This window comes from Neurospora crassa, linkage group I (genome assembly GCF_000182925.2).
Source record: "Neurospora crassa OR74A linkage group I, whole genome shotgun sequence".
NCBI classification, from domain to species: Eukaryota; Fungi; Ascomycota; class Sordariomycetes; order Sordariales; family Sordariaceae; genus Neurospora; species Neurospora crassa.
Genome location: NC_026501.1, coordinates 4,424,171 through 4,448,492, shown reverse-complemented (window position 1 = coordinate 4,448,492; position 24,322 = coordinate 4,424,171). Strand labels below are relative to the sequence as shown.

The 24,322-nt window shown below is 52.0% G+C and overlaps 2 protein-coding genes across 3 annotated transcripts; one reads left to right on the top strand and one right to left on the bottom strand.

Moving 5' to 3' along the window:
• Positions 1 to 410: 410 nt before the first annotated feature.
• On the top strand, positions 411 to 6,302 carry os-4 (MAP kinase kinase kinase SskB). The gene is made up of 2 exons (XM_959071.2): positions 411 to 4,921; positions 4,985 to 6,302. The coding sequence occupies exons 1-2, from the start codon at positions 1,372 to 1,374 to the stop codon at positions 5,536 to 5,538; spliced, it is 4,104 nt and encodes a 1,367-aa protein (XP_964164.1). The 5' UTR covers positions 411 to 1,371; the 3' UTR covers positions 5,539 to 6,302.
• A 2,788-nt stretch (positions 6,303 to 9,090) lies between these two features.
• NCU03070 lies at positions 9,091 to 13,187 on the bottom strand. 2 transcript variants are annotated; one of them, XM_011394770.1, is made up of 3 exons: positions 12,795 to 13,187; positions 11,881 to 12,314; positions 9,091 to 11,821 (listed from the first exon to the last, which is right to left on the bottom strand). In XM_011394770.1, exons 2-3 carry the CDS (start codon positions 12,205 to 12,207, stop codon positions 10,187 to 10,189), a joined length of 1,962 nt encoding a protein of 653 aa, XP_011393072.1. In that variant the 5' UTR covers positions 12,208 to 12,314; positions 12,795 to 13,187; the 3' UTR covers positions 9,091 to 10,186. The 2 variants fall into 2 exon arrangements, with proteins under 2 accessions (XP_011393072.1, XP_011393073.1); XM_011394771.1 differs by having other exon boundaries at positions 11,881 to 13,084.
• Positions 13,188 to 24,322: the final 11,135 nt, after the last annotated feature.

The following is a 24,322-nucleotide window of genomic DNA, read 5'->3' as shown; positions in this document are numbered from 1 at the left end:
GCTGTACGAGCTGGACTGATAGAGCCAAGAGAAGCACACCAACACCAAGACTCCGCCAATCTCCACAACCTGTCCCCAATGATTTCGGGCAGTCGGTCACCGTTGGGATGTTGCTACACTACCTGTTGTACTAGTGTACACTATGGGCTCTTTAGTGCCATCAGTGCAGACGGACGGAGCTAGCTGCCCGCTCGTACCTAACCCCCGCCGAGCTGGCCTGCAGTGTGCTTGTATGGGTGCCGTCGGGCCACAACTTGCATTCCTGTTGCCTGTCAAACCCACCCCGGATTATTAAGAAGGTACAGGGGCAGCTTGAGCCATGAGGAGCCGAAGGCCCAATCAGTGGTACCTACCTACCTCGATCTGGGCTGCCCCCTATGCACCTGTACCTCTACTCGGCAAAGTAGGACTTTTCACCTCTCTCCACCTTCTCTGTCAGAGCTCCAGAGTTATCACGAACTTTCTCTCCTTTGACTTGTCGGCGACACACTAGGCACCTACTGCTGTCCGACGGCCCCATTGTCGATATCGATCTCTATGGTGGGACCAGTGCTACCTCGCAGGACAGACCGCCTGACAACTGCTCCTTACCTCGACCGCACTACCGCACTGCCCCTGGCACGGACCAAACTGGACTAAGCCGGACGGACTCTGGTGGTAGTACTGTACCTACCTACCTATCTGACCTGCCTAACCCCGACCTGAACAAGTGGAAAGCGCCCAGGTCCCAATTGACCTTTGAGGTGACGACGGCCGGGACCGCCGTGGACGTCGCTTGCATCGCTGCATTCATCCACTTCCATCTCGACGCAAGGACTCCCCCTATTCCGCCGCCACTAGGGGCTCCAGGCCGCGACAGTCTTCGAACCCGAAACACTGGATACAGCCGTTTTTCCATTCTTCACGCCGCTCGCTGACATACCCGATCAATTGATCGAGCTCTGACGGCCCTCCCCTCATTCTGGCTTGCACCCCATGGACAAGCAGGGCCCTGGTGTCAGCCTTGTTTCCCCAAGCAGTGGGTGATTTTGCTGCAGCCTCTTTAGCGAGACATACATTCCTTGACTTGACATCGACAACGACGACCACCGAGGATTCCCACAGATAGACGACGACCCCGACGACCATCATTTCCAACAACTGAACCACACGCCGAGCACGAGACGCAGACACACACGCTCACAGCACACACAGCCACTGGCATTGACTGATACCAGTCTTCCGAAATTGACATCGACACCGCCATCGACCGCGGCCGCGACCGACCTCTCCGGGACGGACGGCCTCGTATCGCATTGGGCGGTGAACAGTTGACGACCATCCGCTGAACAATCGACCATCTAACCTCTCATTCCATCCCTTCAACCCACCATGGCCAGCGAGCTTTCTCCCCGTGCTGTGCGCTTCTCGCAGACGGACGATGAGCCGATTGCCCGGCTCGACAAGCACAAGACCGTGTCCCGACCGAACCCCCGTGCCAACGACTCGGATAATTCCAATCCCTCAACGGACGCCCACGATGATCTCCACGTCCGAGAGCAGATTGACGAGCTGGGTTCTCTAAGTCGATATGTCGAGAGTCATTCTGGCTCGGTGCCTTCTCTGGTGCCCGGGTCCCTGACCAGCTCCCTGCCCCTGGCCAATGGATCGAGCAGTCGCCGCGGTGCTAGCTCAGAGACGTATGCCAATGGGACTCCGTCACGACCACAGCGCCCAACCGCCCCTGCCAGGACGCCTTCCAACACTTATCAGCCCTACAACCAGCGCAGGCCCCCACAAGGTCAGCCTTCGTCCTATATGGCGAATAATCCCCACGCCCGTGATGGCTCCAGACCACGCCCCTTGGCCGGCACTTCAACCTTCAGAGCCCAGGAGAGAGAATATGTGCGCAGATTACGACAACAGGACTACAACAACGACTACTTTGACGCTTACGGCTCCGGCGAGCAGTACGATTCCGATTCCGAAGGCGAGACGCCATCTTCCGAGGGCGCGTTCGACAGCTACGATGATGCGCATATCATGTTCGCCAGTAACGAGGATATCCAGATTACCGAGGAAGACCTGAGAGATCCCGAGAGCCGCGAGAGACTAGAATGGCACGGCATGCTGGAGGCTGTGCTCACCGGTGATGTTGTGCGGCAAGAGAAGAAACGTCTCATTGGCTCCAATGATGAGGCCTTTGGAAAGTCAGCTCACAATGTAGAGCTGTGGCTTGGGATTCGGGCAAGGCTATGTGGTCGACACCTGCCAGTCCAGAAACGGGTCGTCGAAGATGCCCGTGCAGCGCTGGACCGTTCCATTAACGACATTATCAACTTTGCGATTGCTGGAGAGAGCGAGGCAGGAAAGCCGCCATTTGAACAGGTTCGCGATGTGGTTAACAAAATCGAAAGAATCGAGAGCCTCTACCCGTCCAGTAGGGAACTCATGACCGCCCTCAAGCCTGGTGTTTATTCGGCCTATCAGGAGACCTGCGACGCAGTGATATCATGGTACAACGTCAATGAGATGATCAACACAGAGCTGTCGATCTTGAAAAAGTGGGTCGGCAACGATGCTCTCGACTTCTCCCGCACCAAGGAAAAATCACCCAGCGGGAATGGTCTCAGCGATGAATCATCTTTCCTGGATCGTCTCATGAAGGAGGAGGGTCTCAAGTCACTGCACGAAGACAAAGGCTCCGAACCGAAAAGCCTAAAGAAGAAGAGCAGACTCGACGGCATCTCTCGTGTCATCACCAAGGCCAAGGACACACTTATTCAAAATGCCGAAGGTTTCCAGAAGCGCCATCTCCCGCCTTACATCGAGGAGCTGCTCACCCTCATCAGTTTCCCTTCACGCCTCATTGAGGAGATCATCAAGATGCGGCTGGCTTATGCTAAGAAGATGAAGGACTCGGCACAACAAAACCCCATGATGCAGGATCAAATGATCTCGCAGTTCCAGGTTCTTCTCAAGCTCGCCATCAAGATTAAGCGCGAGTACATGGAAATCGCTCGACCGGAGCCCGGTTGGGACTTGCCCCCATGTATTGATGAGGATTTCGACCGTGTCATCCTGGAGGCGCTCAAGTACTACTTCAAACTGTTGAACTGGAAGCTCAGCGGCAACAAGAACACCTTCAAGGAGGCCGAACTGCTATTCCAAGAGTGGGGTTTTGGAAACGAAATCGGGCGTTACTTGGCACACGGCGATGTGGAAGTCGCGGAACAGTTCAGTTCTCTAACCTACAAAGCCTGGAACCGACTGAGCCAAACTTTTGAAAAGGAGGTTCAACGAAGGCCAAAAGAAAGCGTGCCTGAGATGACCAAGCGATATAAACAGATCCTAGACTCCGTTCGGGTTCGGCAGCGAATGCTGCAGCGTTTCTCTAGAATGTTGAACGACAACTATGAAAATGCATGCGATTACACAATCGCATTTGAGCAGCCTCAAATGCTCCACCAACTGTACGACCGCCTGATAGAGACGGGCCATTTCCAGGTTTATAGTGCCAGTCCTGAACACAAAGACATACTCATCATTGCCTCCCCGACACTTCATAACCGCGACGATGAGATCCAAGTGCTGATGGGCACTTTCACATATGAGGCCGCTATTGAGGACCCATCGGATCCCTACCTTCTCATCATTAAAGCCGAAGATCCACCTCAGTGGCTCGGGCCCGTCCACACTCTCAGAGTCCGCAATGAGCCCCTGGACATCAAGTTGGGGCACATGCGACTCATTGCCGGCGGCTGCCAACCCAGACTATTGAATGCGCGCAAGGCCTTTGTCGACAGGATCGATATGCAGGTCGACCCAGTGGTAGAGCAGAGGTCAAACCTGCAAAAGGTCAACTTCAGGCTCATGGAGATTCGCAAGGTTGCCTTCAAGCTCTCGAACGCTTTCATGGACAGTGTGGAAGCCATCCGACGACAAACACGAGGTCTCAATTGCCAAGAACTAATCCAGACATGCTTCATCTTTGCAACCGAGTTCGGCCAGCGGTCTTTGCTGTACATGGACAACAATCGACGCACAATGAATAACCTGAAACTCACCAAGCTTGCTTTGGACTGGGTAAGCTTCATCTGTGACGACTGCATCTCTTCAGACCGGAAAACCTTCCGCTGGGCCGTGCAGGCCCTGGAGTTTGCCATGGGCATGACGCGTGGAAGACACATTCTCGGCCTCGGAGAAGACGAGTATGCAAGATTGAGAGCCAAGGTTGCCGGGTGCATGGCGCTTCTGATATCTCATTTCGACATCATGGGTGCCAGATCCAGCGTGGCCGCCCAGGCGGAGAAGAAGCGCTTGGAGGGACTCGTCAACCAGATCAAGCGTCTGAACAAAGGTCAAATGTTGGATGACAACGAAGCAGCCAAGTACTACCAAGAACATCGCCTCGAAGAGTTGGCAAAAGTCGACAACTACAGAAAGGAGATCCTACTGCAACAATCTGCCATGGGTAGAGTCTTGGAGGCTTCTAACGAGGTGGATCGGTCGCTTGCATGGCTCTCCTCCACAGCGACCAACTTTACCATGAGATGGCAGCAAGGTCACTTTGTGGGAGGTGGAACTTTCGGCAACGTTTACGCGGCTGTGAACCTTGATACCGGCCAGCTGATGGCCGTGAAGGAGATTCGCCTGCAAGATCCTAAACTGATCCCCACTATTGCTGGTCAGATCAGGGACGAAATGCGTGTTCTGGAGACGGTCGACCATCCCAACGTAGTTTCTTACTATGGTATCGAGGTCCATCGAGACCGCGTGTACATGTTCATGGAGTTTTGTTCCGGAGGTTCTCTTGCCAACTTGTTGGAGCATGGCAGAATCGAGGACGAACAAGTTATCATGGTTTACGCGTTGCAACTTCTCGAAGGTCTTGCGTACCTTCATGAGCTTAAGATTGCTCACCGTGATATCAAGCCAGAAAGTAAGTTTGCTGTACAGTTGCTTTTTTCTGCCTAGTTGTTCTGTACTAACTGTAAATTAACAGATATCCTCCTCGATCATAACGGCATAATTAAGTATGTCGATTTTGGTGCGGCCAAACTCATCGCCCGCCAGGGACGGACGTTAGTACAAGACGTCGCCAGCACCAAGCCCAACAAGTCGATGACAGGTACGCCCATGTACATGTCGCCCGAGGTGATTAAGGGTGAGAATGCCGGTCACTTTGGAGCGGTTGACATATGGTCTCTTGGCTGTGTCATCCTTGAGATGGCAACTGGCCGAAGGCCATGGGCGAACCTGGACAACGAGTGGGCTATCATGTACAACATTGCCCAAGGAAACCCGCCCCAGCTACCCAGCCAAGACCAGCTCAGTCCTGAGGGCATCGATTTTCTGAGACGCTGTTTCATGCGGGATTCCACCAAGCGCGCAACTGCCATGGAGCTGTTGCAGCATGAATGGATCATGACCATCAGGAACAGAGTTGTCGAGCCTGCCACCCCTAGTAGCGACGCAGGTTCTTCAACGACGAGTCAAGGCGCGCTCAACCCGGGCAATTCTTCACGAGGCGGCTTTCCTGGTGATGGAATGTACTGATGATTTCTGAAGTGCTGCGAGTCCGTCCGGGATCTGACTGGAAAAAGAGAGAGTGTGTGTGTGTGAATAGCAAGAGGAGGACAAAGTTTTGGCAATGGCATGGTCCTATGGCTCCAAGCAACAACTACCTTTACTACCTGACCAGCCTCTAACCGCCCCATCTATTTTCTTATGTAACACGACAAGCGCCAACAGACATTTCATCCTTTTTCGAACGGTACATGCGCGGATACGATACCCCCTTAGCTATCTATATTTTTTTGGGTGACGAGAGACAGAGACAGTGAAATGATCACAAAAGGGCTGTGAAAGTTTTGAGGATGATGACGAGGCAAGAGGACAATATAAGTGGAGCAGCCCATTGATTGAAGGGACTGGGTCGGCAACGTTGCTTTGGGTGGTGGGGAGTAGGTGAAAGTCAGGGAAGGAATGGTATCAAAAACTCAAAGGACGGGCAAAAAGATGCAATCGGAGTTTTTCTACTACGAAGGAGGGAGGCATCCGATAATTCGTGCGTTCTAGATAGGATAAAGGAGGGGATAGGGTGGTGGGACGGAGGTTTCTTGCATGTGCATCTTTAACTCATGGAACGAATCGAAGGGTTCGCTTCGCGCCTGGCTTTAGTAGTAACAAGTTGTGTGTGCGTGTGTGTGTGTGTGTGTGGAACGAAGAGGGTTGTCAGGCAGCGTTAGTGGACAACTTGACGATGTCTAAAATGTCACCAAGCAAGTATAGAAGGCAAATGTAATATCTTTCTTCGACCACCTGTGGTTTCCCTATCTATTAGTCACCACGACGGCAGCTCCGCATGTAGTGTGACTGGTGGCTACTACATACTGCTATGCAGTATATCTTCATCTAAGATTTGTACCAGGTTTCGACTCCTGTTCATTCGGTAGTTCTCCCGGACTGGTCCTCCCATGTTCCCGTCACTTCATTACACGGCATTTGATACGGCATCACGGCATACATGTACATCTCAACCCCACAACACAAGGAAGAATACCGGTAACGGCAAGTACCTCCATATGTCTAGAACTTCGGGGGTACCTACCGAAACAGATATCCAGCTACCCAGCTGGGACCGGTATTTTATTAGGCTCGGTTCGACACGGCAACGGTACGGGGCAGCCCGCCCGATGGGGCACCACTGGATGTATCCATACTCGCAGGGGAATTGAAATGGGGTGCTTGTAACTATGACAGGAATATGTTCGTTATTTACTTCAAACCCTCGTTCGAGGGTACTTCCTGCGGTTTGGTTCGGATAAAGGCAGACAACCACCATCGCCACACCCGCCTGCCCATGGCGTTTCATCTATAGCATTTTATATAGGTAGGTAGAGTTCGGTACTGTACGTAGTAAGTGCTGTTGCCAAGACGTAAGAATGGATAGCTTAAGGCAAGTGCTAGTCCAGGCGGGAGATGTTCTTCAAGGTGCGCATGGGGGAAGGTGCAGTGGGCGAGAGTGGCTTGGTGAGTGTGTGTGTGGCTTTAACCGACGCATCACCTCGTGCAGAATACAGTAAAGTGCCCTGTAATTGCAACTAATCCGGGCAGGTCATTTTCCTTGCAGTTACTAGGTCCTTGCACTTACTGGTAGCTGCACATGGGGCTTGTGACAGCCAGTGACAGCTCTGATAAGGGGTTTTCATTGTCTGATAGGGATGACAGGGGGCCAAGAACCCCCTGTCAAGTACCCTGTTAGCTGCAAATTTGTATGGGCGGCCAGCCGGCTGGCTTGCATTTAGCAGTTAGCAGGCCATACCATAGTAAAATAATTCGGGCACAGAAATTTCTAGCAATAACCGGGTCCTTGCACTTATAGAGACTGGCATTTACAGGGCACTTTACTGTACTGGATGGAAAGTTGCACCCACCATTGAACACCGTCGATTTTCCTGAATCGTGACGGACGGTTTCAGCGACAAGTTCGGATGTATCTACGTATGTCAATTTCATCTCAGTTCATTGTTCCATTCCATGACTACCAGGCTCGAACCAGGCATTCAGGCATCTGGCACGCTCTTTTCACTGGCATGCACATTGATTGATTGCATCCGGGGATCGTTCGGGATGTTTCTACCCTATCTACACTACTACTACTACTACATGGTACGTACATTGCGATATTCCCGGAGGTTCGTCCGGTTCGGTTCGGTCGGTAAACCCCACAAACGGCAAGACCCGATGACGATCATCACGATCTGATAAATCAGTTCAATAGTTACCCGGAACTATTGAAAACGCGAAATGTGGGAAAAAACGTGGGAATAAAAAAAAAAATTGTGGAAAGCGGATGGAGGAGAAAAGTAAAGAAAAAACCTAAGTCTCGGAAAAACAAAAAAAAGAAAAAAAAAGAAAAAAAAAGCTTAAACTAACCGTTCATCCCATTCCTTCCGCCTCCTCGGTACGTCCCGTCGTTGGTGGTCGTCAAGATTAGGTTTAGGTTTCACGTGTCGTCGTTAACGTTCTTTTTCGAACGAACCGAACGGACGACACACATCGCATTGATGTCGTCAAAAGAGGATCCCGCCGCACTTTTTCCCCGCTCCCACCCTACCTACCTAACTTCCCACCACCCCCCTATGTATGCCGATCCCGTTACGAACCCGGGTCCGGAGCCGCGTGGAATTCCTCTTTACATAAAACTCGCACAGCCCCTGCCTGCCTGCCTGCCTGCCTGCCTGCCTGCCTGCCTGACTGACTCCAAAAAACAAAGAGCTGAAAACTTGGAAGAAGCTGGTTGGAAGAGAATGAGCAAGTTTTGGGGTTTAGATGGATCCACCTCCCCCTCCCCTCGGCCCCCCTCCCCTGGGCCCCACTATCTATCTACCTAACCTTACTCCGACGAGCTGAAGAGCTGACGTGACCCAAGCACAGGAAAATAAAGACCCATCGAAGTCTTTCCATAAAAAACGAAATCAGATGGAAGCTTTTCGATTTCTCGAGGGTGCCCAGGAAGGTTCGGGGCCGATCACACGCAATTTTGGTTTCCGGGGGTCTTAAAATCATTTTTCCCACCCTAGCTTCAACAGTACCCATTTCAACGAGTTTGTTGTCGGTCTGCTATGGTCATGATGATGACGACGACGAGAGAGTCACAGGTCCTATTCCCAATTTTTGTTGATTACAGAAAAAGGATGGTAGGTCACAGGTATGGTTAGTGTGTTTGGGAAGCTGAAGAGGTCAAGTTCCCAAGGTCAAAAAGTATGTATGGTTTTCGGTGGGCATCCATCCTCACCAGGCTACTACCATACTTCCTTTGTCGCCCTCCACCTCCCCTTTTTTCCTCAAAATGTTTTGATATTCGAAACTGATTCCTTCTCCCAGGGGTTTCCTCAAGTCGATCATCGAACAGGATGATACCTCAACCGGATGCTTCAAACGCGTTAAGACCACTCATCCAGCAGCAAATTGTAATCGACCACCGGCCCCGTAAGGTAGGTACCTACTTTACATCCCCATGCGCGAACCTCCGAACCTAAACTGAACCTCAGTTGACCTTACCAGGACGCGTCACATAATTGTCAAACCGCCGATCTCGATGGTATGAAATATGATTTTTTTTCTTCTTCTTCTTTCATACTCGAAATATCTTTCATATTCGCTTGTCATCTCTTGATTTCGCTCCCTCATGGCCAGTGACAAAAGGGCAGCCGAAAGAGATAAATAATACAACACGAGAAGCAGAACGGACCAAGGTGTTCTGCCAGAAAGAGCAGACACTATTCCTCTCCTTCCACTTCGGTATTTCAAGGCCCATAATGGGCTAATCACGGCATTAATTTCCACACCGGACACACACACACACACACACACACACATACACCCAAAAAAAAAGGACAATAAAAAATACCTCCCACAGGCCCCTTTGCCTCCCTTTACTCCCATCCCAAGTTCCTTTGCATACGGGTATCCGTGGCCAAAACCCAGTTCTCCATATGTCTCCAACCCAGAGAAGTGCGGACAGGCGCCCACAGAAAGTAGCCCCGTCGTTTATATATATGTCTTTGATGTAACCCATCATACCAATGCATCCAAAATGCTTCTTTATCACTCGGACCTGTCACAAGAAAACCTTGCATCTCGCCATCCCTTCTCTCACGTCCCTCTCAAACTGTTTCGCTAATTTTGGACCTTGCCCTATCCTAGCGGGATGTATAGCGATTGACGTTATTTGAAGATTCGTGAGCCCCGCGTATTCGCGTTTGCGGGTACGCTCCCTTATCTCTTCAACTTAATGGCGTGAGAAGTGGTTCGTCGCAGAATGGCATCTCTCGGTCCTGGGGAAAAAAATTCGGCCAATGCAGAGAGGAACAAAGCCGATCCTGCCTTGGGACAAATGTCACCTGATCTTCGAGAGCGGCCTCAAGAGACGATACTGGCGGTATGCAACTTATATCCGCCTCAGTAGTAGTGAGGACAAGATAAGATGCTGCAAAGAGAAAGTGTTGGCACATTGCGTCCGAAAGAGGACCACAACAGGAATGAGATGACGGCATCTCAAAACATACGTCAACCCACGTGAGGAGGGAAACCAGCAGCTCAGAGGAGTCTGCCATCCCAAACGTGTAATCAAAACAGCCTGAAAGAAAGACGCCCAGCAAGCTGCGCCTCAGTCCGGCCGGCTATTTCTTTTGCTTCTTCACTTTTCATGACTAAAGTCTTGAGGCGTGACGTTTTGAGCAAACTGAAATTGTTGTTGTTTTGCCCTCAACTGGCCAGCCGGCGAGCACCTTGACGAAGATTCGGGTTGGTACGACTCCGGGAAGGTATACTCGGTATTTCTAGCCAGATGACTTCCGCCGTTGGTTCCGTATACGTTGTTATAGGTCGGTCCGATGGCGGCGGCAAATGAAGGGGTCACAGGCTGACTGGTAACATAACCAGACAACTGCTGCTGCGGCGCCATGGAGTAATCCAGCTCAGAGCCCCCATTGCTGCACAGGCCAGGGGTGGGTAGAGGCTCATCCGAAGACACGTAACCCCAAGCGTTGTCAGCCGGGGCCGAGTACGCGAATGGATCACGGAAGTGAACACCTAGCCCAGGCGTCCCAGGCGGTGTCTTGATTCCAGCTTCGGATTTAAATGGCGGCATGGACGACATCCCACTGACCGCCCCACAAGAGCCAAAGGTATACGCCTGCTCATCATCTGAACCACCATTGGTCATCGGGGACATGGCGCTGTTCAGAGACGCCATGATAGGGGGAGATTGGACGTTCTGAATGCCTTGTAGCAGGGCCTCCTTCTTGCGATCGATGGGAAACGGAGAGCGTGGTCCTCCAGAGTTCAGGGCCAGAGATTTTTGTATGCGACCTGTCAAGCTTCCGGTCGCCGACGACATCCTCCTGATCGTGCGTGCGTTGTCCATCCGTCGGGGCGCAACGTCGATACCTGTCTTTGGTCCGTTTCCAACGCAATCGGTCCGGAGCGACAGAGGTCCCAGCGGCGCTGGACGCCGCAGGTTTCTGCGGCTGGCAATGTCGGAAGGCGGAGGCGGTGACCTGAGGCGCAGGTCCGCTATCACTGGAGACGAACCAGTGCCCGATGAAGGAGACATGTTTTCCGAGTTGATCGCACCCTCGATCGACATGCGGACCGTTGGATGGTCAGCAGTGCCATTTCCAATTCCATCCTGGCCTCCCATTTGCGATGTAAATGGTCCGTCGGAAGGGTGCATAAACATGGTTCGCTCAGTGTAAGATCCAAATTGATTTGCTTCACCAAGCAGACTATTATGCTGTGGCATGGTGGTGGCTATTGGAAGACCATCCACCGGTCGTGGTGGCCCATTAAGACCGTATGAGTATGGGGCTGGCTGTGAATACTGCATATGGTTCGAAGCTGAGCCGTATGAATTCGAGACGGTTGTTGGTGTAGCATGGCTGACAAGCCCGTACCCACGGGGTCCGGACGAGTGTGGCGTGTTGTAATCAGCAGGAGCAAACCCATCGCTATTTGATCCAGATGGGGAGGCGTTACTTTGCGTAGCCGCTGCCGACGCATTTCCAGCCAAAGCCAGATCTGACTGCTCGAGATTTGGGCGCTGCCGATCAGACTGGTCGTCGTTGGCGCCATCCTCGCTCCCGATGGAAGCGGTCGATAGGCCCAGGGGCTGATGGCGGTTGCTTAGACCATAAAACTCGGTGACGGCGCCTTGGTCCTGGTCGCCGGAGGGTTTGGATTCGGACTCTGCTCTTTCTCTCGCTTGTTGTGCTTCAAACTCGGCTGTTTTCCTCATCTGCTTTTCCTTCGCTCGTCGATTTTGGAACCAATTCTAACAAACGAATGTTAGCTCACGACACAACCGGGGTATCATTTCTCGCAAGAACAAACATTGATCCTTGGAACCTCAACACCCATCTGTTCAGCCAGCTCACGTTTGAGACTGGTGTTTGGCTTCGGGTTCTTGGCAAACTCTCGTTCCAGTAGCTCGACCTCGTCCTTTGCCAACCTAGGCTTGGGCTCTGTTTGCTTCGAAGGGTGTAAGCTTCCTGGCCCCACCATCATCGCTGCCCTCTGCTGTTGAAGAACCGTCCATTGGTAGCTGTTAGGACTCCAGACTTGATACTGGGGCCCATGGTGTTGTGTGTGTTGTGGGCCAGCAAAGCCCATGCCCGGGTAGTATTGCTGCTGGTAATACTTCAATAGTTCCGGATCCATTGTCCCTAGTTCGTCGACACCGCGGAGATGGGCGAGAGGCAGATTAGTGATTCTGCCGACTAGATATGGCAGTATGAGCGATCAAGTCAGAGACTCGAGTTCCAGAACTACAGCATAAGAGCGATCCTGTTGTCAGTCAAGGAAACCCAGGAGACCGGCTGGCGTCTATACAAGTGCTCTCTCAGACGACTCTCTGTCTCGGGTTGGGATGATGATAAAGGGCTGATGAGTTTGCAGGAAGGAGTGACTGAGGGTCAGATGAACGAGAAGGCGGCAGACTCTCGGTTGTTATGAAAGAACGTGTGGGTCAAGCGGAATACCAGGGCTAAGAAGGAGCAAGGGGGTGAACTGTTCGGGGCGGAGGGGGCTTAACCAGTTTAAGAGTGAGCAAGCCGCCCGGAGGGGCGAGCTGACAGGGGCTACAGGGTTCGATGAGATTGGGAAGATACGGGCGGGAGCGGGAGAGCGAGACACGGGCGAAGTGACGATGTGTCGGCTCACCTTGGTCTCGCGGATCCCTAGTAAGACTGAAGGCGGCAAGGACAGGCAACCTGAATCCAGAAAGACAAATCACAACAGGGACTTACAGGACGAGAAGAAGTGAGGGAGCGAGTCTTGTCTGGCCTAGAAGCAACCTAGAGTGGTGATATCGGCGGTTGAAGAAGAAGGAGATGGTTTGATGACAAGACGTGCTGTGATTTGCGCCGTGTGAGGTGTTGCCAGCTCAACGGGGATGAGAGCAGGAAGAAGAGGATCCAGACAGCAACACAAGCAAGGTGTACGCCACGGAGTCTTGTACATTGTACAGGTCTAGTCAACATGTACGCAGTACCGCTGGCCTAGTGTCGACGACCAACGCGCGCAGGCAAACACCAACACGTTGAGGCGGCGCTAGGCCGGTACCTGACTACTTCGTACGTGGGAGCCTCCGGGGGGGTTCTCTAGGGCGGAAAGTGGAATGGGATGGTCGGGAGGGAAAGTGCTCCAAGCAGTGTGGGTGTTCATGACAGGGGATCACAAGTGATCCACGTCTGGGCACCGCGGAGAGGGAGCCAGGGGGGGGGGGGGGGGGGGGGGGGGGGGACTGCCCTGGTTGTCGCCCTGATCGTTCTGGTGAGATACTTTTTTTTGTTGACTTTTGTACTGTAAAGACGGGATGGCGCTCCAGGCCAAAGTTTCCGTGCATATACGCACCTTTAACATCCCAAAGCAACTGTGAAGCGTCTTAACATCGATACAGGCACTGGTACTGCACACCTTTTGCAATTTCCAAGTCAAAGTCATGGCTGGCTAGACTCACAATAAGGGACAGCCGGATCGAAGGTCTCTGGTCCATAAGAGTAGCACATGGATAGCTTTACCAGTCATCACGACATCTTGGGTTGGTTAGCCGACCCGCTGACCAGCTCCCCGGGGCATTTCGTGCTCTGATGGATGGGAACCAGAAGCTGGAAAGACGGGTACCGGTACATGACTGGCAGGGACGTAACACAGTGTGTGTAATGAAGAAGGGTGCATGGGGTGTAGCAACTAATGCTACTGTAGTTGGTGTGGTTGGGGTTGCGAGGTCGAGAGACCTTCAGTCATCAGGGAACGATTATCGAGATTTAAAAAAACGCACGCACCTTTTCGCGCCCAGGCAAAAGCCCCCATGTCCTGGACACTTTTTGGCAACTTTTCTTCCACCCACGGCGTTAAGCTCGTTACAAGCCGAGCGAAACCCCCCTTTTTGGGGGCGCTGAATTTTCTGGCGCAATGAGTTTCTTGGTGCAGTTGTGAGGAAAACATTTAGTAGGAGTGAGCAGGATGGGCGCAGCAAAGGCGAGAAGGTACATGAATTTTTGTATCCTGGATAAACGTCACCCTTCGCCAGCCAGAGTTATGCCGCAGGAAGGGGATACTGGGGGAATGGAAGGGTTAAAGGGGAGCTGAAAGAGACAAGAGAGCGACAATGGTCGGATCCTTTGACATGCATCATCATTGCGCCCTGGGAACAGCAATCCCACACCTGCAGAGCCCAGAGAGTGAACGACGACGAACATGGCATCAGGGGTCGAGCTGATCATCTGGATGGAGGCTGGCTATAGGCACTCCAGAGTTCAAAGTGCCAAACCGGCCAGTGCATCGCATCTCGTCCCTGGCCATTGGAGAGACTGGAGACAGCACCGTCCCGCAACCATCGCAGTACATGGTAGACTACTATGTACTACTATGCAGTAGACACCAGTCCCGGCTTTTGCTGAGCAACCCTTGGGGATCGACTCTTGACGCTGGCTTGCGGCTGTATCCCTGGCCCTGATGCAGGCTCAGTGCAGCTTAATGAAGAGTCCTGAACCTCAGGGAGATGCATGGGCGCAGGCCCGTGTTCTTTGTCTTGAAGCAACTGATTCGCAACACCGTGGACGACGACGACCGATGTGTGGGCTGGAGCTGACTGGGCACGCTGGGCCGCTGGGGACTGGTGAGTTCAAAAGACAGGCCGAACCGTGGAGGGTGTCGAAGTCACCTGGCAGTGTGTGTCAACAGGCAGCTTGCCAGCTCTGCCATTGGAGGCGCGAGACGGCGCTGCGGACCTGGAGAGAGCTTCGGTTACGCGGTTACGCGGTTACGTACAATAAAAGTGGTGAGTACACTACCTTAGGTGAGTTGTGTGTGGTAGTAGCCTATCCGCTGGGTGGATACAGCCGAGTCTTTTAGTCTCGCCGTTGAGCGCGTGTCGGTTTTTTTCTAAGGCCCTGATCGGCTAGATGTTCTCGGGCGAGTGCACGCGGTTTTGGGTACATTACTTGGGAGTGTGGAGCTTGGATGGGGTAGAATCAAAGTATCGTCGTTGTGTGCTCGATGTTGTTGTGCGTTTTCTTGTAAACGTCATGGTGATCTGGAGCCTCTTGCTCGAATCGTTAAAACAGAGCCAAAGGGAAGAAAAGAAAAAAGATCGAGTCAGTAATTTGATTTTAATTGGTTCTTGGCTTAGAGGTGGAGAGGGTAGATCAAACGGTACATTGGCTCTTGGCGAGTGCGAGTGCAAAGCCGACAACACCAAGGCGCTAGGAGAGAATACTAGGGAAAACTACGGCCCGAGCGTTGGCCAAAGGGAAGCATGGCTGATATGGCCCGAGCTGAAGAGAAAACCGTTGTGGTCCGCGGTGCTGTGGCCGGTGGGGGGATGTGGGACCGCTTGATGACTGGGGCAGGCAGAGAGAGGCCTGAACGAGATGAGGAGCGGCGAAACTCTTGAGATTTGCTTGGGAGGAGTTGACTGGCTTAGACTGGACGGCTTGACGATTCCTGCGCAGGAACCGCCCAATCGGGAGACTGTGTTGACCGACCAAAAGTGGACGTCTGCTGTGTGGTACGGTGCAGCGCGTGTACTCGTCAATCGCACCCCAAAAGCTGATTGAACTTTCGGAACGAGGTGACGGACTGAATGGTTCCATGATCTGCTCAATGAGATTTGGCGAGCTTTCAGTTGTCGAGCCCAATTGCAATACCAATTGGCAAGTGCAGAAATTTTTCGAAGTCGATGACGTTGTCAAAGTCTGCGCCATGCCGCCATGCTGCTTTTGATGAGGAAGGGATGACCGCCGTCCGTCATGAAGTCGGTCCGGAGGGCCAGGTCCAGACACGGAGCTGGCAGGCACTAGTGTAGTCTAGGTGCCCTAGAGGTACCAAATACAGGATGCTCGAGCTCCCAGTAAATTACCATAACGGACCGCTGTACCTACAAAGTTTCCGAAATTCCATCTCCAACCTTACCACACTGTGTCCGCACAGTTAGCCTCAAATCATGATCGATTGAAATGCCTGCGTGGCACATGGTGAGGCATTCAGTGACGGATTTTACAGAGCCGTGCACCGCACTACAGTAAAAACCCCTGCTTTTGCAAATAATTCCGGCAGCCAGATTTTCTAGCAAAAGGGGGGGTTTTGCATAAGAGGGTGCGTACGCACGGACCAGAAATGGACCTCTTAGCCAGTGGATGACTACCAATGGACTAAAAAAGTGGGCCGCCTGGAGCAGTCCCCCCCCCGGTACAAGGGTATAAGTATGCTCTCCCACCAAAACCAGACCCCCTGCTTTTGCAAATCCAGGCCATCAGCATTGCAATTAGCAGTTAGCAGTCTTTACCACCAGAGGGAATGCGGGCAACCGAAATCTTTAGCAAAAGGGGGGATTTTAGCAAAAGGGGGGGGTAGCAAAAGCAGGGGTTTTTACTGTACAGTTCGGTTGTCAGTGCGGGATGAGTGGAATCGGGGGTATAAAGTACACTGTTCAAGTTGGGCGATTTGGGTTGACTGGCGTGCCGGTTCAATCACTGCAGAGCGCACCTTCCTCGTTCCTGTCTGGAACTTCACTCTTTGAGTCGGAGTGCTACGATCTCCCGCAGTCATGGTTCCTTCCTCGTCTTCAATCTTGTCGTCCCGCCCGTCCAGCTTGACTACCAGGGGCATCCATCATCATCATCCTCCTCCCCTTCCTCCTCCTCTTCATCTAAGGTAGTGTACTGCGTACATCAGTCCCTTCCTTCTTCGATCCCTCTCAGAGGCCATCCCCACCATCTCAAGTGCTGCCAAGATGTCCCGCCTTGGTCCTTCATCAGTTCCATTCTGGGCTTCTCCAACCTCACGAGTCATGGATGATGGCATCTACACTAGATAGCAGTCCTCCTTACACTACACACGCCTTCAAGCCGTCGAGTGGGAATGAGTGTTGACCTCACCGCGTATCCCTGGTTCCGCCTCTGCTCACCACTCAAGTACCCAGATCGTGATCTCTATTTCACCCCTTTGCTCATCTCGCCGGCCCACCTTCGGCTTGGAGATGACGGGGCCGTTAAAGGCTTAAGCCAATCAACTGTTTGGCAACACGGAGCAAGCCAAGATGGGACGCTGGACTGGTGATGTGCGATCGGGACCGCCTCGGACCTTCGCACCAACAGAAAGAGACGGGCCAGATGCCACACGATACGGATACGCACCAGCTGACGAGGCGACCAATCGCAAGCAGAACCCAATTCATACTAGGAGATGGGGTTCAGCATCCTACGTACCGGTACATGCTCCTGCTGAAGTAAATCACGTGCAAGGAAAATCCTTCTTCTATAGTAGACGTGCTCCAGCTCTGGGTAGGACAGTTTCGATGCGCTTACATGTCGTATCGACAGACGAGAAAGAAGCATCACTTCTCAAATTAACAACAGTCAGGCACTCTTTTTCTCCCACTGGCTACGGGTAGAAACTGGCTGATGGCGTGGCGCCACCGAGACACAACAATCACATATGCTTTGGCAACCCTCCCCAGGCTCAATCAAGGCACCTTACGGCAACATTTATCTGGTAGGGGTCTATAGGGGGGTCTCAGTCAAAATTCTCACACTGGGCCACCTCGCGCAAAAAGGTCACTGTTTCTCTACGCCCACTCGGCCCAAATCCTGCCAAGAGATGGAAATCCCCTAGATTGTCAACACATAAATCTGAAGCCAACGAGTCGAGTCCATGCTTGACAGACAGCCCGGTCTCCTCATTACTCGATTCATGTGCATCGCTCCTCCTTCGGGAGCAACAGAGAGACTGGTGATTTGCTAAACTGAAGGTGCACAGCGGCCCGGCGGCAGCTACCTTTGCATAACCCGATGCTGTGTTACATGGCTGTTGACAGGCAAAGGACTCGGGACATCAAGTTTCCGCTGGTCACTTGCTCACTGTCTACATTTCCGTCTGGGCCTCTCACTTTGTCTTGACCGGTCATGCTGAATCTGGTTGGTATTCTGTGGACCAGTTCGCTTACTCCCACTCTTGATTCGTTTCTTCGCACACCGGGGCTTTTTCTGCAGCAACCCGGCCGGTCCCAGTTGCGGTCACGGCTGAGCAAGCTGAAGCCTGCTCAAAAGCTTCCTTCTCCCGATGAACATGAATATGTATATACATACTCCATGCGGTACAGTGTCCGTACATCTCTAGCACATTTGGTGTCACCGACCACCAAGTCGCATATCACTGTCAATTTCTTGTCGTCCAGAGAACTGTGCTTCGAAATGACTGGTTACACAGCCATTGTAGTGTTATTTGCTCTGCCAGGCAGTCTCAAGGTAGGTCGTTCGCCGCTCCAAGATTGTTTGGTGCCATTCGCTGATGAATACCAAGTCATGGTATTTGCACACAGCCTTGGGAGTATCATGACTCTGAGCACTCATGATCCCTGTGAGCCGCAGCTTAGATCCGACGAACCGGAGCCGCGGTATTCAAGCGTCCTGCTGACCGTCATTAATTGTTATGGCACTACAGCTGCACACGCAAGAGACACGGCGCGATGCGGCGATGTGATACAACATCTACGCACCCGCATTGAGGCCTACACTTCTATTTATGGCTATCACTCATATATGGCTTCTCTGGAAAGGGAGGTGAAGGAACTCCATGATTGGAGAACCAAAGGATCAGAATCATCGGCGCACTGCGTCGCATCAAGCCTCTGCCCGCGATGAGCACCAACATCGAGGTTTGCCATGGACGGGACAGCTGCACCATACCGCTAATGATCAACAGTCAAGGCTACCAGGTTCTCACCCGCAGGCCCTTAAACACCCACACGGAGAATATGATCATGTTAAAGATGTCAGGGGCGCGGAAGACCAACCGCTTTTCGCACTCGAAGAGATATCTCCTGTACCGCGTGTTGGCCAACCTTCTTCTCCCATCCCGCTCTTCAGCCCTGACTAAACAAGCTGCCTTGGGATATGAGATAGTCTTTCAGTCTTCAATAGGCAAAAGGCTCCTCATCACTGGTCCCAATGTGGCAGCCTGATCGCGGGGAAGCCCCCACGTCCTTATCACCCATGTTGGCCGCTCTTTTCTACACGTACAAAGTTGACTAGGCGCTCCGAGAATGTGTATTGGCCATCATCGAAGGCTCGGCACGCCCCAACCAACATTTCATGACAGGCAACGGCAAGCTCTTATTCCCGGGGCGCTGCACAGCAATGCAACTGAACGACCCTGGCTAGACTCTAGAGTAGTGTACGGTTCTTCCCGCTCTGAAGATGATCAAGAAACGTGGGGCACCTCAACCAGCAAGCGAAATATGCTTTCGCACCGACTCATTAGCCAGACATCGATCATCCTATGATGCGCAATAGATCAATGCACCGGATCTTGAGCGTCTACTTATCCAAACAGCATTTGACCATCTACCAAAGCTCAAGGCTCTGAGAAGGACAATATCAACGACAAAGGCTTCAAACTGAAGGGTGATGGCTGGCCGTCCCATCAAGCCTCGCATGCCACACCTCTCCTCTGTTCACTTCCGCATGCTTCATGTTCTATTTACTCACTCACTCTCGCAAAGCTCGACGGCCACGAACTGCTGATGGAGAAATCATGAATTTGTGCAAGGAAGTAAATTCCTGCAGGACCAGGCACACCCGAACAACCTAGCAAGTTTTCCAGGCCACCTGTTGTCTGTTGAGCATTGATCACTACCGATCAACAGGAAATGGAGAAACGATTTAGGTTTTTGTGGGGACGTTATATCTTTGTTGCTCTCGTTGATGTTTTTGTGACGGAACCCTTGAATGAGGTCAGATCTGTTGAGCTCACAACCATCTCCAAGCTCATCAAGTATACGACATATGGCCAAAGTGAGCTTTATGGGAGCTTTGGAACATCTGCAGTGAATTGCTCTTTACTAATTGCTGCAGCAGTGATAACCCCGCTGCTCTGATCTCGGTAATTGGTACATTCATCAACGAGGAGCGAATCGTAGCCAGCGTAGCCGCGCGCATCTCTCTCGCGGCCATTTCACCATCCAAGGGTAGGATCCGGTGATAGGAATCGTACGCAGTATACGATCAAGTCTGTCTTGAACAGCGCAGCTGCTTACTACAGAGCTGTTGGACCCTGCCCGCAAATGAGTGGTCCGACATTTCGCTCTCTTGCGCCTCTAATCACGCCCTTGCAAGATATTCGACAGAAGTTGAGGGCGACCACGTGGTTCTGAGGGGAAAACTCCAGTCCTTCCGAATATCTCATTGCGCTGACGCATCAAGCCTCTTCCGCCCGAAAATGGCACCGCAAAAGCTCGGCCTGGATAGGGGGAGCCGTGAAGACAGACCTTTCAGGTTGAACACTCAAATGTGGATATTTGGACGCTGAAGGGGACAGGAAAACCCGAGAGAATGTGCCTCTTATAGGGGTCGTCATTTCAGGCGTGGGGGGTGTTGTACGACAGATATAATTACACAACATCGACTCTAATTTCGTCCCACGATTTGAGCCGCAATCTAGCTTTTCGACATGCCCCAACACGCAATCCTTCGGTCAAGTGGTTCAAGCAATATCATTGAATCGCCAACCACCCGCAAAGAATATCAAAATTGACGCAGCTTGCTCGTCTGTTACATGTTCCTGCAGCAAGCAACGCCCGACTGAAGCAGGACATCAGTAGCCGTCGATCACGATAGCTTGCAGAGGTGGCGTAGCGAGCTTCTCCGAGGCGTCATTATAGGGTCAGGCTCCAGGCCACAAGGCGTTCTGTTATGTTGGCTAAATGTCCACTACAGTCGCTACAGCGGTCTTGGTTGTGCTTGCTAGCACCGTGTGAGATGGAAATGCCTACTCCCATCTGGACTTCACTCTGGGGCTTGTGGAAGTTACTACATACACTGATCACTCAAGAGAATCAGACGTCAACTAGCGGTTACGCAAAGCGCCGACTATTTCCGGCAATTTGTCTGTATCCGTTCCTGGTATGATGTCAATCTACACAACCGTCTATAATTCAACCCTGGTTTGTTTGTCAGATTGGTTCTTTTGACGAGGCAAAACCAGGGTGGAACAAGGCCAACTTAGAGACCTTTTTGACATCGGGAAGAGAACAACTCGTTCCCGTTCGTAGAGTTTTGACGATGACCAGGGCTCTCAACACTACAGAAGCACTTCTCCGTCCTCTCCAGAACGTCAAGATACTAGTTCACAGCGTTTGTTCGCGAGAATTTCGGCCCCTATCTATTGCGGTCGACAAATGAATTGGAGGATGCAATTGCCCGAGGGGGTCATAGTTCTTGGGCATCGAATTTCGCAAGCTCCGTCGCGCCCGTGGAAGGCCGATTCTGGCGCACGAACCGATTCAGCTTCATAAAATGATCATTGATCAGCTCAGGGCCGTTTTGTCACCTGCGAAAGGCAGTCGGGACCTTGCAGGAGCTGTTCCGGTGTCATTTCATCATTAACGCCCGCCTGTTCTTCGGGACCGGGTGGCCGATGTCGTCCCTCCTTCTGTGTTCATCCCTGTCGAGACAGGCGGAAGTGCGACAGTGTCCAAAAAAATGAAGGCATACTCCATCCAGTTCATGATAATTTTGGGCGGCTGTTTACCTGTCCAGGAACAGCCACCAATCTGAGTCCGAAATGTCTTACACTTGCTTTCGGAACAAATTGCAGCCCGTATACCAGACCAATTATACGCATACAAGCATCGATCTGGATGAAGAAATCTCTCCAGTCCAACGGCGTGAGCAGTTAGAGAATCCCGGTGTTTCTTTTCTTTTCTTTTCTTTTTTTCTTTTCTCTTTTTCCTTTTTTTTTTTTTTTTTTTTCGAAGGCAGTTATACAAGTTCTCGACAAACGTCGTAAATTTGTGTATAAGCTGACAGGCTGAGCTTCGGGGGCGAAACTATAGCTTACCATTTGGTTGGATTGTCGTTCACTGCCGATCACCCGCAGACACGAATATCTGCTATGAGGTAGACGAGCAGAAATTGATGCGCAAGCGCAATTTGGACCGAATATTCGTTGTGCGAACGCGGTTCTCATATCACAGGTTTTCCGGAAAGTGGGTATAAACCGTTGAGATGGCAGCGTGATTCTCAGCCGCAAACAATCAAAGAAGAAAAAAAATCAACGCTGCTAACCGGCTCGTTTGGCTAATGGTACAATGTTGCGGGTAAAACGAAAATCCCGGGACATGAGTCTAGGCTGCGGGCTCGAATGATGTTGCCACCGCCACTCTCCTTCGGGAACACCAGGACGACTTAATTTCCCCAAACTGTCGCAAGGTCGACATCTAGGGCAGTCTAGAAGACCATCACCGGCATGACGACGGCGCAAAACTTTTTTCACCAGCCATTCGTGTCAATCTGCTCTGCAACCATCTTCCACTCTTTCGTTTCTCTTTTTGTGTTCATAGCACGCTGTTCAGCGAATTGAACAGAAGAGTGCGTACGATGCTTTGGGGGCCAATTCAAAATTCGCGTTCTGACCCAAGGTTCTTTCCTAGTCCCCGTCTTTTTCTCCAGCGGATAACATGGCCAGACCCGGGCTCGAAGGGTAGCCTGGTAGGGCTTCAGCAAGCCCACAGATACCGTTTCACGCAGATGGTTGAAAAACGCTCAGCTGATCAGCTTCAGGCCTCGGGGGGCAAAGTGATTGCTCCGACCTCATGCGCTGGGAGATATCGGGATCAGCATCAGCCTACCTAGGAAGAAGAGCTCCTTAGATCAACTTTTTGCTCTTCAATACGGGGGTGGTAAGCGTACATACACAACTCAGAGCTCAATGGCTACCAGAAATCATAACAATATGCTAGCAGGGGTAACTCATGGAGAAGCTCTTCCCTTCGCTCAAACAGGGGCCACGAGGCATGGTGTTTTCTCATCCAGGTCTATCTGTACCCCATACGGGGACCCCCCCCTTCTCGCCTTCATATCCATACATCTACGAACACGATTGGCCCTACTCGTCGCCTGTTCCGTCTCAACACGGTATCTCACCCGTGTCACCCTATGTCTCGGCACCCAGAACCGAGAGCGGAGACGAAAAGAGAAGAAGAGACAACCAGAGGGAGGGAGAGAGAACGGGCTCTGACTGCTGTCTCGGGGGGACTATCCGGATGTGACCTAACCCCCCCTCATGTTGTTGCTCCCCACAAAGCCACACAAAGGTCGGCGGCATTGGCTAAGCCTGTACTGTCGCCAATGACACCATCTTCAGCAAGGAGTTCGAGGCCGTTGACGAATGGCAGGTAAGAGGGAGTTTTCCCCTTCCCACATTCCCTGCTTCGAGGCGGCGGGTAAGGAAGAGGGGTATGGACACTGACGAGTTTATGGAGACTAGGTGGTGAGCGTTGAATGGACAGATAATGGATGCTGAACAGAAGTACACTGACTTGGACGGGGGGACACACACACAGTGCTGTGTACATACCTCTCCTCAACTGCCTGACAACTTGGCTGCCTAGTACACCTGGCTACAGCTACCTACATGAGGAGGACGGGGGAGAGGGGGCCCAGTTGGCTTTCGGCTGGGTATAGATGGAGACCGGTGGATGATCAGTATCCTACTCTGCCTCCTCATCTCATCGGCCTGGAGGCCAAAAAGAGTTCAACCTACGTTAGACAGGAGCACGCCAAGAGCTGATTGTCTGCCCATCACCTATCGTCGTGTCACACTTTGAATGGAAAAACTCAGGTGGGAGGGAGGCGACAGAGTAGTGACCACGCTACGCTACGTCGTAAATGTCGAGGCGGCGTCTTGCACAGTACGCAGGAAAAGGGATCGGGTGAAGCTTTCGAAACAGGATAGCAATTACGACAATGCGCTGTGGAAACCCAAGCTGGTGTCGTTTTACTTGCTGGGTCCCCCCGAAAATTCTGGTATATTTGTCGTGGAGAAGGGGGCCAGGCGGTGAGGGCATCTGGGGCCCCCATTCGGGAGATTGAGTGGAGGAAACCCGGACGTCATCTTCCGGTTGTCAGAGGAAAATGGGCTTCTTTGATAACGATAACCCTTGACTCTCTACCTACCTACCTACCTACCTACCGATAAGACGGTACCTACTTCTAGGATCGTACCTAGGAAAGCGACGGCATGAGAGTCGCGCCCTACGGAAACAAACGACGGCTGCTGCTTCTCGCTTGCTTGCTTGCTTGCTTGCTTGCTTGCTTGCTTGCTCGCTTGGGGGGAATGTTGGAGAGCAAGAGATTTTGCGAAGAGACACGGAGACACGCTAGCGGCGAGAACTCGTACAGACACTTAAAACTGCAATCTTGAAACTTGAGGGATTTATGTTTGCGGGTTGGGTGAGTCGCGGTGGTGTTGTTTGGCAACTTTGGTTTTAACA